The sequence below is a fragment of the Chiloscyllium plagiosum genome, unplaced genomic scaffold (assembly GCF_037043375.1).
Source record: "Chiloscyllium plagiosum isolate Xiang-an unplaced genomic scaffold, Cpla_swu_hap1 HiC_scaffold_25, whole genome shotgun sequence".
NCBI classification, from domain to species: Eukaryota; Metazoa; Chordata; class Chondrichthyes; order Orectolobiformes; family Hemiscylliidae; genus Chiloscyllium; species Chiloscyllium plagiosum.
In genome coordinates this window covers 37,636,195-37,651,167 of record NW_028270163.1, presented here as the reverse complement: position 1 = coordinate 37,651,167, position 14,973 = coordinate 37,636,195, and the positions used below count along the sequence as shown (strand labels likewise).

The following is a 14,973-nucleotide window of genomic DNA, read 5'->3' as shown; positions in this document are numbered from 1 at the left end:
GATGGGAAGAAGCTGGTGATGATCTGGGTCTTTGTGTCACTTGAGGAAAAAGAGGCTGACACTCCTGAAGATGCACATATTCACTCTATGTAGGCACAATCCCTTCATCTGAGGTTGGCAACACATGGACTACAGAGGGGAAGCTTGAGCAGGAGTCTTCATGTTGTGAATAATCTGGCAAAAAAAAACCTTGAGAAGAGGTTTGGAACATCACTGCTTCAAACTTACTCGAGGGCAAAATTGAATCTTACTTTTGCTGTTGAGAACCCTGACTTCTCAAGCCGAAGCGACTGAGGATTCTAATTTTCTTCATCCACAGGATGTGGTTATCGTTAGTGAATTATTCACCAGAGTATTCCCAGTCTTTAGCCTGCACTTGTACTATTGCTGGAATGTTGTCATGACCCACAGCCTTTGCAGTATTTAGTGCCTTCAGCTGTTTCTTGATATCACGTAGAGTGATTCAGATTGACTGAAGGCTGACATCTATGATACTGGGACCTCGGAAGAGGCCAAAATGGATTACTCACTCAGTGTTGAAGATGCATGTAAATTCCAAGGCTTGACCTTTGTCTTGACATACTGTGCTGCCCCAACATTGAGGGTTAGGATGTTTGTAGTGCCTCCTCCTTGGTGAGTTTATTAATTGTCCACAATTATTTACAACTGAAGGTGACAGGACTGGAGACCTTCTATTTAGTCTGTTGCTTTTGGGATCACTAAGTTCTGTTTATTGCATGTTGCTGACACTGTTTCCCATGTAAGTAGCCCTGTGTTGTAGCTTTACTAGGTTGACACTTGCTTTTTAGTACATCTGCTGTAAATGGTACGCCTTCCTGGACTCTTTGATGAACTAGGTTGATCCCCTGGTATGCTCATATTGATAAAGTGGGGGATTTGCTGGGCCATGAGATTACAGTTTGGAGTTGATTACAATTCTGCTGCTACAGATGGAACACAGTGCCTCATGGATGCCCAATATTGAGTTGCTGGTCTGCTCAAAATCTATCCCATTTAGTACTGTGGTAATATCACACAATACTTACAGATTAAATTAAATTACTTACAGTGTGGAAACAGACCCTTTGGCCCAACAAGTCCATACTGACCCACCGAAGCACAACCCACCCAGACCCATTCACCTACATTCACCCAACACTATGGGCAATTTAGCATGGCCAATTCACCTAACCTGTACATTTTTGGACTGTGGGAGGAAACCCACGCAAACACGGGGAGAATGTGCAAACTCCACACAGTCAGTCGCCTGAGGTGGGAATTGAACCCAGGTCTCTGGTGCTATGAGGTAGCAGTGCTAACCACTGTGCCACCGTGCCGCCTGCTACAGTGGAGGTTATCAACAATGTGAAGTTACAACCTGCCTCCACACAAGGACTGTGTGATGGTCACTCCTACTGATACTGTCATGGAGAGATTGCAATTGGTATAGTTAGATTGTTGAGGATCAGGTAAAGCCTTTGTTGGTTGCCTAACCATCTGCTACCGAACACATTCAGCAGCTCTTCCCTTGGCATCAGCCAAATCAGTCTGTAATGGCACCACCAAGTTACTCTTGGTAATGGACTTTGGAGTCCCTCACACAGAGTACATTGAGCCTTTGTCACCTTCAATGCTCCTCGTGACGTACAATAATAGAGAAGTAATTTGTCTTCTGAATGGGGTATCCGCAGACACCCTGAAAGTGCCACCACCACTGTGTATCTGTACCATCAGTGGGAGGACATACCCAGAGCTGGTGATGGCAGCATCTGGAACATGGTCATGCTCACAGGATCATCCACACAGACAAGGTCAGACTGCTTCTTGACTAGTCTGTGGACAACTCTCTGAAACTGGAACAAGTCACCAGATGTTAGTATCCAAAACTTTGCAGAGTGAACAGGGCTGTGACAGCATTTGGTGCATTGAGCTAGATTTTGTTTTAATGACAGCAATTGTTCCATAGTTAGAATACCTTTTAAACCCCGATTTATTAATTGGATTCAAAATTCATTATGTGACATTGTGGGATTCTAACACAAAACAGTAGCCTAGATCAGAGGCTCAATGACAGTACCACTGCACCAGCAGCTCCCACAACTTGGCTGAGCAAGAGAGGAAATAAACACAGACATAATTTCCACTTGTTTTCCAATATTCCATACTGTAAAATGTATATTTGGCTGTCTGAGGAGAATAGCACATAGCTTGGTTTCCATAGACAAATGTTATCTGTCATACTGTTAGGGCTAATGGAATGAAGCAGGAGAGGATAGCTTGTGCCTACAAAGATACTGAAGGAATGACCAGCATCTTTATCAAAAAAGTTGAATAAAAAGTTATTTTTTAAAAAAAAAATGCAACATTAAAAAAAATTTTAAAACAAGTGTTTGCTCCCTTTGCCAACAGGCAGTGTCAAAACAATCTGGATGGAAGGGTCTGAATAATGGCTATTTAAGTTTTGAGTTAGCAGGTATTTTACAGAAGACAATAGAAGATGCCATTTGAGATGCAAACAACATTCTGATCATTTAGAAACACATTGGTGCAATGATTAATCATGTTGAAGCCAATGTAAATGCTATTTGATAGCTGTTACTGAAAGAATGGACATTACATAATTAATTCTGCCTTTAATTATGCTACCAGTTATCAGTATTGTTCATTGCAAAAGGCATATCAAAAATAAAGCTTTATGAATGATTGAAGCTTAAAATTTGTTGTTTTCAATGTGTGGCCTTACATTACTCTAAATTATATTTTACTCGATTTATTTTTGGTTGGTTCATCAGTCAAAAGGAAAAGCAATTACATAACAAACCACAGAATAAACACAGGAAAGATGTTACTGATGACCTGAGAGTCCATAACCAGGGGTCTCATTTTAAACAAGTGGGACAGGTCATTTAGGACTGAGGAGAAATCTCTTCAGCCAGAGAGTGGCGACCCTGTGGAATTCTCTAGCACATAAAGTGGTTGAGGCCAAAACATTGAGTGTTCTCAATTTTGAGTTGAATATAGCTTTAGGGTTAAAAGAATCAAAAGATATGGGAAAAAAGCGAGGATAGGGATTGAGGTGGATGATCAGCCATGATTGTATTGCATGGAGGAACAGGCCTACTCCTGCTCCTTTTTTTGGTTTCTATGGTGATCATGTTTATCTGATGGAATGATAACAAAACTCTTATTAATATAATAGATTAACCGAGTTACTCCTGAACTCATGCAAACAATGTCCATGTCCAATTGTCAGTATTTGCTGAATTAACTGAGGTTAGTGGGTGACGATGGAAGTGCTCTATGATATTTATGCCACTCAGCTGTAATGTACCCACCAAACTACTGTTTTAAAGGATGAATGAGCGTCTCAGTTGCCAGCCAGTAGTTCCTAACCTTATTCCCTTCGGCTAACTTATGACCTCAGTCAACATGTCAATGTTTGTGCGAAGATTTGTAGCTCAGGTGCTCGTTGCTGTGGTTCTGTTCGTCGAGCTGGAAGTTTTTGTTGCAAACGTTTCGTCCCCTGGCTAGGCGACATCATCAGTGCTTGCCCGCCTCCTGTGAAGCGCTTCTTTGATGTTTCCTCCGGTGTTTATAGTGGTCTGTCCCTGCCGCTTCCGGTTGTCAGTTTCAGCTGTCCGCTGTTGTGGTTGGTATATTGGGTCCAGGTCAATGTGTTTGTTGATGGAGTTTGTGGATGAATGCCATGCCTCTAGGAATTCCCTGGCTGTTCTCTGTCTGGCTTGCCCTATGATAGTAGTGTTGTCCCAGTCGAATTCATGTCAATACTAATTTTGTGGAGGGAAAAGTTATTAACTCTTTTGAAACTTTGTGCTCCTGAACACTAGATTACATTACATTACATTACATTACATTACAGTGTGGAAACAGGCCCTTCGGCCCAACAAGTCCACACCGACCCGCCGAAGCGCAACCAACCCATACTCCTACATTTACCCATTACCTAACACTATGGACAATTTAACATGGTCAATTCACCTGACCTGCACATCTTTGGACTGTGGGAGGAAACCGGAGCACCCGAGGAAACCCACGCAGACACGGGGAGAATGTGTAAACTCCACACAGTCTGAGGCGGGAATTGAACCCGGGTCTCAGGCGCTGTGAGGCAGCAGTGCTAACCACTGTGCCACCGTGCCGCCCACGAATTAACTACTTGACAGGAAGGGCACAGGCATGGGTATCAAGTGAGAGCATGACTGGTAGATTGGTTACATTGCCCTCAGTGGTAAATCAAGCCATTCTCACTCAATGGCATGACCAGCACATGGATACTAACCTTCTAGTCAACAGATTGAATAATGATTAGATTCCCTACAGTGTGGAAACAGGCTGTTCGGCCCAACAAGTCCACACCGACCCTCCGAAGAGTAACCCACCCAAACCCATTTGCCTCTGACTAATGCACCTTACACTATAGGCAATTTAGCATGGCCAATTCACCTAACCTGCACATCTTTGGGACTGTGGGAGGAAACTGGAGCACCCAGAGGAAACCCACGCAGACACAGGGAGAATGTGCAAATTCCACACAGACAGGCTGGAATTGAACCCGGGTCCCTAGTGCTGAGAGGCTGCAGTGCTAACCACTGAGCCACCATGCCGCCCCAATCCATGAATCACAAGAGCAAGCATGCAATGATGTTGGGACAGAAAATTGTGGGTGGGGGGAATGGGGGCAAGTATATTTTCAAGACTGAAAACTATCATCTGTTTTCAATCAGACCTATCTGTAGTATCCACACACTGGTGTTTCCTTTCTCAAATAGAGCAGGTGAATTATACAGGGAAGGTTTTCTGCCTCCTGGTAGACACCACGTATATACAAACAACACATTACACAGTTTAATATTTTAAGCACAATATTCAGGAACTAAGTACTCTTGTCTGCTTTAACAAATAACATTTTAAGTGCACAGTCTTGAGAAAAAAATGGGTGTTAAGTATGTATGTATGTCCAGTGTCCAACGCTGCACAATAGGCAATCTCAAACTTGCATAGTGAGATGAATTTTATGAGGCCTAAACAATCCAGGAAAACGTTTCCACATTAGCACAATGGTGTATCCTCCAAATCGTGGGCAGACAATATTTACTGCAATACCTTGAAACAATCACATACTTGCCAGACCTTTTTTTTTAAAATATTTATTCAGAAGCCAAGTTATCTATAAAAATCTTAATACTAAAATGCTTTTACATAGAGATCGTGTCCATAAAACTTTTTTTTTAGTGTTTACACAAAAACTGAGACCATAGTCATACTTTACACATTTACAATAGGGTTTTTACTACATTTAAACACTTTTTTTTAGAATAACAGTTCCTTCCATTTCAACAAAAACTGAAAACAAAATAAAAACAAAAATCAACAAGCTTAAAAAAAAAGCTCTCCTGGGTTTTCAGTTTCAAAATATTTTAATATCTAGTAAATAACTCTGTAATATTGTAGTTTTTATTGTATAATTTTTTTAAAACTTCTCCTAACCACTTGTAGGATTAAAACACTATTCAGCAAGTCTCAGACGGGCCTGCGTCTCACTTGCCCATTTATTTCTCATGATGCATCACAATTCCAGTCCCCAGAAGCTCACTTTACAAGCAAAAAAAAAGTGAAACCTCAGCCATCAGTGAGGAAGTATTGCACTTGTGTCACTGGACTGAACAAATAGGTAATACAACGCCTAGCAGATTGGTCCAATGGTGACATCACATAACGTACCAGATGGAGTACAGCTGAACCTCCTTTTGTATGTGTTTGTGTGTCTGTGTTTTTGTGTGAGAGAGAGAAAGACTATGTGTGTGTCTCTGTGTGTGAGGGAGACTGTGTGTGTGTATATGGTGGTGGTGGCGATGCAGGGGATGGGAGGTTATGTTCCCTTTCTTCTCTACTCTGCACTTCTTTAACCTTAAATACTAGGCCTTCCCAAATCAAATCAATCCCTTTCACATAGAATTGGGTCCCCTAGGTTAGGTCCCGTTTAGCACTGCTTCAGTTTCTCATTTGAAGTACACAATGGAACAGAAAATTCTGTGACGCAGAGGTAAAAGATTCTTGCACACAAGTGATAGTCAATATAGACCTGCTCACATGACAGTGGAAATTAAAATCCACCTTGTTTATACATATATATAGATATATATTACATTGTTTCAAAAGTTGTGACTTTAAGCGTTATGCAATGAACACTTTTGAAACTGACCTTGTATATCTCTCCTCCAGTCACCTGTAGGCCCCAACCATCATTTCAAAAATGCACGAACATCTAACTTACAAATCTGAAATTTCTCACAAAATTGCCTTGTTCCCCCTTGAGCTGACCTTTGACCTTTTCAGACAGCAGGTCAATGATAATTTTGCTGAGGAAAAATATACAGCTTTTCTTGAAAGAAAAACCTTCCTGTTATTCGTTCTTGTATAAAAAAGTTCTTCATTCAGTATATGTAAAGGAGCCCGAAGCGTCATGGGAATCTGGTTCTCTTTATCTTTCAGCTGTTGCTATGGAGTTTCAGATCACCATGTTTCACTAAACCACCCAGTTGATTGATGAGGTTGACCTATTGAAAATACAGGATATGCGATTGTGATGTCACACTGCACCAGTCTATATGCAGGAAGGTCACTAAGTGAAAGTTCAAATGCCAAAGATTAGTCTTACAAAAAAAAAGCATCCTGCAATTTATCTTAAATATATTTTTGATAATATAAAAAGGCAAACTCAAATAATTCTTCTGGAGGGCAGCCATGTTACACAAAACAAAAGGAAGATCATGCCTAAGCTAGGTTGAGTTTCTGTAGCATGGTACTATTTGAAAGGTTGAGGCATACATCTGACTCTGCATGATGCCCATACCAAAATGTTTAAGAAAAAAAAAACCCCAAGAACTGAGATGCAACAGTAATATATGCTGTCTATAAAAAACTTTTTTTTACAACATATTAGTGTTTCAAAACAAAATACTACATTGATCTATGCCAAGCAATAACAAACAACATGAATTCAAACTATTAAACACCTTTTGTAAACCGTGGTTGTGATTTTTTTTTTCTTGAGACAGTGTCCCTTTTGTGGTAACTATGCAGGGTTACCAACAAGCTCGAATGTAGTGCCAGTCTACAGCAAGAGTCAAGTCAAACTGTTCCTTTTAAACATTCTAATGCCATACCTCACCGTGAGAGCACATGTGGGAAATGACAGGGGGGAGAAAACATCACAATATTAAACAGTATATGCTAAGCATTTCCAACCAATGTTCCACCTCTACATCTCAAACAGGATGTCATTTCCTCTTTTATTAACATACTGCAGGTTTTTTATTGTGGTCAGAACGAACAGCCCAAATGAAGGCTATAGCTAGCACCTTTCTAAGGTTAAACCAGTATCAACAAAATGTTATAGGACCTCTCTTGAAAGGTATTATGCTATATTGCAAAATATACACAAATGTCCGCATGGGAGATTTCTTGTTCCTAATGACAGGCTGACAATATTGTTGCAGTCCAGGCATTGGATTTGTGGCAGTATGATATCACGACAGTGCTGATCTTTGCAGTCTAAGTTTCACACAATTATTTCCAGTTTTACAATGGATGTTGATGACAGTGCAGTATCAAAATTGTTTCTTTTAGTAGTAGTCCATGCCTACTTGATCTTAATGGCATAGGATTGCCTGCTTGCAGCTAATTAAAGATCAATCAAGCACTCCCTTGCAGTTTAACAAGATGAATTGTAGGACTTTCCAAACTCCTACCACAAGAACTCACTTTCTAACATTGGCCAACTTTACACCTTTAGCTTTTTCTTTACACTTCCTGAATGCAGTTTCAAGAAGAATTAGTACAACAGTTAATTCACACGAAATGCGACACATAGTTTTAACACTATAATATAAATTACATCAGGTGAAGGGGCTTTAAAGGGAACCCATTTCCTTACACTGATTGTCCTAGAGAGCCATTTCTTCTACGATTGGTCGTAATGCTGAAGTGCTAATTAGTATTCTGTTTTAATTTTAAAGACAAACTTATCGTTCTGCTCTGACCGTGCTAGTGGAAGGTTTGTCTCAATGGTGTTTAATACCAGCTGCAAAGTGCTTTGGATTTTAAAGCAGTGAAATATCTTTTTGATCCCTTTGCGTTACTTCAACACAAATGAACCTAATTTCCAATTTGGTGCGCTTCAGTTGTTTTTCCAATCCTATGAAGATTTATTGAAACCAATCAGAAGGCTATGTTAACAACAACAACTACTGGGGTAAAAATGTGATCAATGCCAGTGCAGGCACTGTGTGTAAGATCACCACAGCCTTAATAAGGCAAATATCATTTTATATCTCTACCATAGTTCTTCAGTCCAGTATCTGAGGCTGTGTCAAGGCAAATTGACAATATATATTATCAAACTGATCCAAGCACTTTGACAGGCAGTCAGGTGATGTAGTGTGCATGTGTTCTGAATTGCTGGTCTATGGCGTGGTAGTATATAGATTCTCCACCCTTCCTCATCTGATAAGTTCCAATCCCATCAGGGGAAATGCCAAAGACCAGAGGGGCACTCTGTCTGAATACAGACTGTTCAACTTGCCCCTTTTGGAGGTGAGTCAGTTGACATCACTTACATGCATTCTTCAATGTTTGAAGAAGTACGTGGAAGGAGAGGGAATTTGGGATGGTATTGGGAACTATAGAGACAGGAGAAGACTGGATTATCAGGACTTGTAGAAATACTGAATATCCCACTTCTATTGCATGTTAATAACCGTCCCTACCCCCTACCGTCTTGAACTCATCTTCACTGTTAAAAAGAAGCTGCTTACATTAGCAGTTCTGTTTATTGGAATGAGGTGATGATTGAATTAATTCTGGAATGGTAGGTACAGCTAGTACCCATTACATATTAATTTACTGAGTGAACGATTTTTCTATTTCACAAGAGTGAACAGTCAACTGCAGGGCCAGTGAGAATAATGCTCACTTCACTCCAATAAAAAAGCCTCAGATTTTCAAAAGTCCTTTCTTCCATTCCAAGTAATAATGGCATAAGAATTTTGTGAGGTTTCTTGGATCACTACTTATTTACCTAGTTAAGACAGCTCCTTAGCTTATAATTGGCAAAGCATTTCCACTCAAAAGCAGCGTTTCTGTTAGCACTGTTTTCATATTGCATATGACAATCGCCAATTACATCACAACAAGCATAGGAAGCCACAAGTCACAGTTATCTTGATTACCAGGGTATTATTTATTATTGAGGGTTTGTGACTTTTTTTTCCTGAAAGATGTGGGAATATTTTGAAATCATCACAGTATAGAGTCAAAATGTTGGTACTTATAAAGTCTGAGGAGGTCCAATAAAAATTGGGTCAGGAATGGACTGACAAACAGAAAATGCTGCAAGTTGCTCTCAACTTGAAAGAAAAAAATGTTAATTTATGAAGGGATGATGACTTCATCAGATCCTAATGATCAATTACACCATGACCCCTGAAAAATTTGCTTCTTTTTCTTTCAGGTTCCAATTAGCCTGCTGCATTTTGTGATGCAAAATGTGTGGTTGATCTCTATTTTAGTATCATTTATTTTAGAGTTTGAGTCTGTGGTATGAGTGTCTCGGTCTGGCTATCTCAACAGGTTTAAGGGTTAACCTATAGGTGATTCTAAAACACCAATTCTAGAAAGTATTTTAAAACACTTTTATAGACCAATTTTCTGGAGAGTCATGTGCTTTTGTTTACCATGGCAGAGTTTATGAGTGAACAAAGAAAAGAGTGCAGTGCATTCGGTTTTCAGATGGAAGTATATTTTGAGCTGAGAGGACAAACACAAACCACCATAAAAAGCATTTCACTTTCAGTTTGGCAGTATTGTAGAAGTCTTGGCTAGAACTAGATGTGTAAGACAGTTGCTGCTAAAGAAAGAAGATAGTTTATAACTGTTAGGAAATAGGTTACCTAAGTGTCAGGAGTTTTGTCTTCATAGTTCATAGAATCCCTATGATTCTATGAAAACAAAACTCCTTATACTGAGGTAACCAATTGTAATGTTTTAATGCTACAGATTAGAAATGTCTAGTTACAACATTGAAGAAGTTATTTAAAGCTGAGGAAGTCTAAGCTCAAAACCAAAAATGGAAATTTCTGGAAGAACTCAGCAGGTCTGGCAGCATCTGTGGACAGAGAGCAGACTTAATGTTTTGGGTCCAATGACCCTTCTTCAGAACTAAATTTTTCCAGCAATTTCTGTTTCTGTTTTAGCACCAACGGTTCCTTCTCTTTTGTTTTAGTGTAAATCTATGCTCTGTTGTATGAGGGATCCAGGTAGAGGCAATCAGATGTTCAAGACAGGGAATTGAAGCCACAATCAAATTAAGCCCTATGAATGTGAAAGATAAGGGTATTCTTTGTCACATGAGTACTGTAAAAGAATGCTTTCAGGATTAATGGAATTGTATTGTTATTGTGTTTCAAACTCTTTAAGCTTGTATTGTTTCTAATTATTATGACTGTATTCTATTTTATCTTAATTTATTTTGTATAATAAATTTCTTTCATTGTTAAACCTGAATCTGCAGAATTGTGCGTTTGATTTTCATTAAAACATATTAAGCCAAATTTGAGTTTGTGATCTGGATTGTTGGATATAACATCAGCTAGGAATACAACAATATTGCTGCACATTCGTGTTTCAAATTTCAGATTTAGTTTTTCAACTTTCTGTTACCCTCTGGTACAGATTTCCAGTTTAGAGTTTTCTGCTTTTATGCTCCCTGATATAATATGTATGTGATTATATGTCCCGTAAAGTGAATCGACATAAAGTCACACTTTGGTAGAACTGGAATAGGTAAACCTCAAGTCACTGTTTTTGACAGTAGTGGGCTTGCAGGTATGGAATAAAGCAGCAAGTAAAAATAACAAATGTGTAGCATAACAATAGCCAAGGTTACACACACTCAACTACACCTTCTGTTTCTTAGTTATTATACTTGGACCATAAATGGATAAATAGGGAACTTTGATATTTGATTAGCATTTGTAACTATTGCAATGATTTACAGCTCACCAAAGCCCTGTTCCACATGAGTTCGCTTATTTATGTCAAAAGAGTTTGTGATCGACTTTGACATGTTTTAGAAATCTAACCACCTTCAGATCTTAATTCAGGAGACAATGATCTCCACCATGAGTAAGGAGGTCTACTGGTACCTCCGAGGCATCTGATGTAAAGGAGAACATAAAGAGAAGCTGGAACAACCCTAGCCATAGGTCCACGGGTGATATATTAGGGAACACTGTGGTTTTAAAGGATCTTCTGGCTGTCTTTCCATAATGCTTGTTTAAAATAGCAACTACAGCAATCCAAAGACTTTGACTTTTAAAATCAACATGGCTTACTTTCTATAGTTTAACTTCTCAATGACTCATAGGTGGGACTTCTTCCCAATTATAGTTTCAAAAAATCTTTGTAAACTGGATAGATGAAATAGATGTTTATGAAAAATTGTAATGCCTTATGAGTCATTTCACCAAAACAGATGCAGCCTTAGCCTTGAGAGTTCTATTGTAATCCACTAGTATGTTTTAGTCTTATCTTCCACTTCTAATAGTAATATTTCCATTGTTTACAGGTGACAGAAAGTAACAGGTGTGCTACGAGAAGATTCTCTTCAAAGTGTTGACCACATTATTTCATGTGGAATTGCTCTTTGTATCAGTCTTAGAAGCTTTTTATACACAGCCCGCATAAGCCACTAAAAGGGAGACTGTCTCTTTAACATCTGTGCAACAGTGAGGGAACAAACATGGCTGACCATTCCCTAAATGTGTGCAGAATTCTATACAATATTCAGCAATAGGGATTATAATTCTCTCCACCCATCACTTTTAAAAAAGGGAACATTTAATCCACAGAGTGAATCGCTCAACTACTGTTCAGTTAAGAGGTTAGAATTAGTCTGACAGAATGATGCCACAAACTGTCTTTGTAAGAAAACAGTCTTCTTCAAAGTCAAGTCTTTTTTTTCCCTTTCTTTGTTTTCTTCAGAAGTTCCAGCTAACAAGCAGCCTCAGCTGAGCTGAGTAATGCACTGCATTAAAAAAAAAATCCTGGGTTTTTACAAAACTCTCCAGGAAACAAAGTAACAACAAAAACATGTTCGACCTGATTCTGCTTTGCAAAGTCGAAAGCAGACAGAGGTACTGGGAGTGTATGGCTTGTATGATGCTCATTTTTCTTCTTTCTCCAATCTACATACACATTCGCCCGCACACATACACACTTGCGCACGCACGCACACGTCCACTCACACACTGAAATAAATTCCATGCTGTCTGACCCATGGTTGAAACCTGCTCTCATCAAGGTCCAGTTCCCATGCGTCCATTCCAGCTTCATTGATTCTTTGAGGCCCAGCGCTCACCTCTAAAACCTTGCTTCCCCATTGTTTGAGGCTCTCGTGTGCAAATTCAGCCTGGTCGACCCAGTGATGCCTTGAAGTCATGCATTGAAATTCCAGCCTACTTGATGCCCTAAGTGTTCCACTTTGGTAAATCCAGTATTACTGATCCCCAGAAAGGCTTAGTTCTTTTGCATCCAAAAACCATGCTGCTTAATTGTTATGTATCCAAAAAAAACCATTTTGCAAACCACTTAAGAGATCACTGCTAATGATTCCAGGACTACATGTGAGCCTCAAGGTATTGATAACAAGTTTCCAGATCCTGTCCATCTTGCATCATTTGAAAAGTTCATTGGGTTAGTTAGTTTTTTTTAATAAATCAGAATGGTTTCTCAATCCCTGTTAGTGTGGTGCAAATCCAGACTTTACATTAATTCATATATTTTGTTTTTAACAGAGACTTGGCACTCCATCTGCATTAAGGATTCTGCCTATTGTAGGGTCGTACGTTCCTGCCAGATAGTAAAGGTCCTGGCTGTCTTGGTACTTCTTGGTTTTTATCATTTGTTCATAGTGCTCCAGACTGACCACCTGACACTTATGGGAGATAGTCTGTACATCGTTTTCATCTTCGTGACAAGATTGGTACAGTGCTTTCTGAAACAGCAAGAGGAATACTCATTAAAACAAGAGCTGAGTGCTGAGATTTACGTTCCAGTAAACTATTACATTAATATTATTAAATAGTCAAATACAAGGACAAAGCAATATCTACACAAAAGAAATTAAATTTAAAACCAGCATGTTAAGGCTCAAAGATAACCAAATATTGTGGCTTTAGTATTTAGTTACAGCTCCTAAGTCAATGGCACAAAGGCAGAAGTGTATCTCTCCTTATACAGTTACTTAACTTGAAAATCATAATATTACATTCAGGTGTCAGCATGTTGCCACTTGCACCCGCATTAGTATTGTGTGTAACACTGAGAAAGGAAGTACACTAAGATGATGGATTTGAGTCTTTAATATTGGATCTTATAAACAAAATCAATTGTCACAATAACACTCACGGTGGCCTGTTGCTACAGTAATTGGTCTCACCTTGCCATCGTTGCATTTTTTGCCCAATTTTGTTTCCTCAGGGTGATAAAACCATTTCACTTTAACCACCATGTTGCTTCCCCAGGATTCCCACATGCTTTCAATCCGGCCAATGTACGGAAGATTTGGGCGTCCAACAGAGAGGAACACTGCGCAATCGCCAACACAAATTGTCTCCTTCCCTCTCACAATGGCTTTATAGTAAAGTTTCTTTGCTTTGCCTTTCATCCCTCGTCTCTGTGGAAAACAATCAGGCTAAGCTAAGAACGTTTTAAAACTGGAAATGCTGGAAATACTCAGCAAGTCAGGCAGCATCTGTAGAGTGAGTTAGGACAACTGCCTTGCTAAACTCACACACAAGTGCTGAGCACCTGCAGTACATCCTTTCCTTTGTTCTTCATTTTCACCCCTTACGATAATTTGCAGTTTGACCACTGAGGGAAGAGTCAACTAGCTTCCTGCTTCAAACCATGACTATGTTTTCTGTCCTAGTGACGTCGCTTGGAAAGATAACAGGGAGAGTTGTAATTTGGGCTGCTGTTTTTCACCTTTTTATTGCTTTGTAAAAAAGCTTTCAATCAATTAATTTGTTTTCAAAGCTACCTTCACTCAGGCTTTCATTCTGTCTAGGCTTGACTATTTCAATGCATTCCTGGCTAATCTACTCTCCTTAAACTTGATGCTATCGAAAACACTGTTATCTGTATCTTAACACACACTAAGTCCCATTCCCCTGTCACCCTCGTGCCCATTGCTGTGTTTGCTGACCTACACAGTGTCTTGGCCAGGCATTGTCTTCATTTTGAAATTCTCATCCTGCTTCTTGGCTTTTTATAAGTATATTAAGAATAAGATGATTACCAGCAAAACAGCAGGACCTATTAAGAGACCGAAAGGGCAACCTGTGTATGGAGCCAGATGTGGGTGAGGTCTTAAATGAACGTTTCTCAATTGTCTTCACAGAGAAGAAGTACATCATAGCCAGGGATTTCAGTTGGGATGGTAAGTTTTAAAACTTGTTAGGATTAATAAGAACCTGGTGTTAGGTGTTTTAGAGGGCATAAAGGTGCACAAATCCCCAGATCCAGATGAGATGTGTCCCAGGCTGCTATAGGAAGCAAGGGAAGAGATTGCTGTGGTCCTGACAAATGTATTCACTGGCCACAGGTGAAGTGCCAGTGACTGATGGATAGCTAATGTGTTTTTTTTTGTTTAAGAAAGACAGCAGGGATAAGCCAGTTAGTCTCATGTCAGAGACCAGGAAATAAATGGAAAATATTCTGAGAGACAGGATGAAAGGTATGGATTGATCAGGGATAGTCAGCATGGATTTTTTAGAGGGAGATCCTGGCTGACTACTTTAATTGAGCTTTTGAAAAGGTGACTATATATATTGATGAGGGGTAGTACAGTTGATATGGTTTAAATGGACATCAATAAGACCTTTGACAAGG

At 39.4% G+C, this 14,973-nt stretch overlaps 1 protein-coding gene across 6 annotated transcripts in view; it reads right to left on the bottom strand.

Moving 5' to 3' along the window:
• Positions 1 to 5,160: 5,160 nt before the first annotated feature.
• The window catches only part of bahcc1b (BAH domain and coiled-coil containing 1b), a 248,990-nt gene continuing 239,177 nt past the window's right edge, over positions 5,161 to 14,973 (bottom strand). For all 6 annotated transcript variants that reach the window (XM_043714770.2, XM_043714769.2, XM_043714772.2 and 3 more), the window contains exons 28-29: positions 13,520 to 13,756; positions 5,161 to 13,075 (exon numbers count right to left, since the gene is read on the bottom strand). In XM_043714770.2, coding sequence (XP_043570705.2) covers positions 12,869 to 13,075; positions 13,520 to 13,756 — 444 coding nt within the window. In that variant the 3' untranslated portion in view covers positions 5,161 to 12,868. The remainder of the gene's footprint in view (positions 13,076 to 13,519; positions 13,757 to 14,973) is intronic.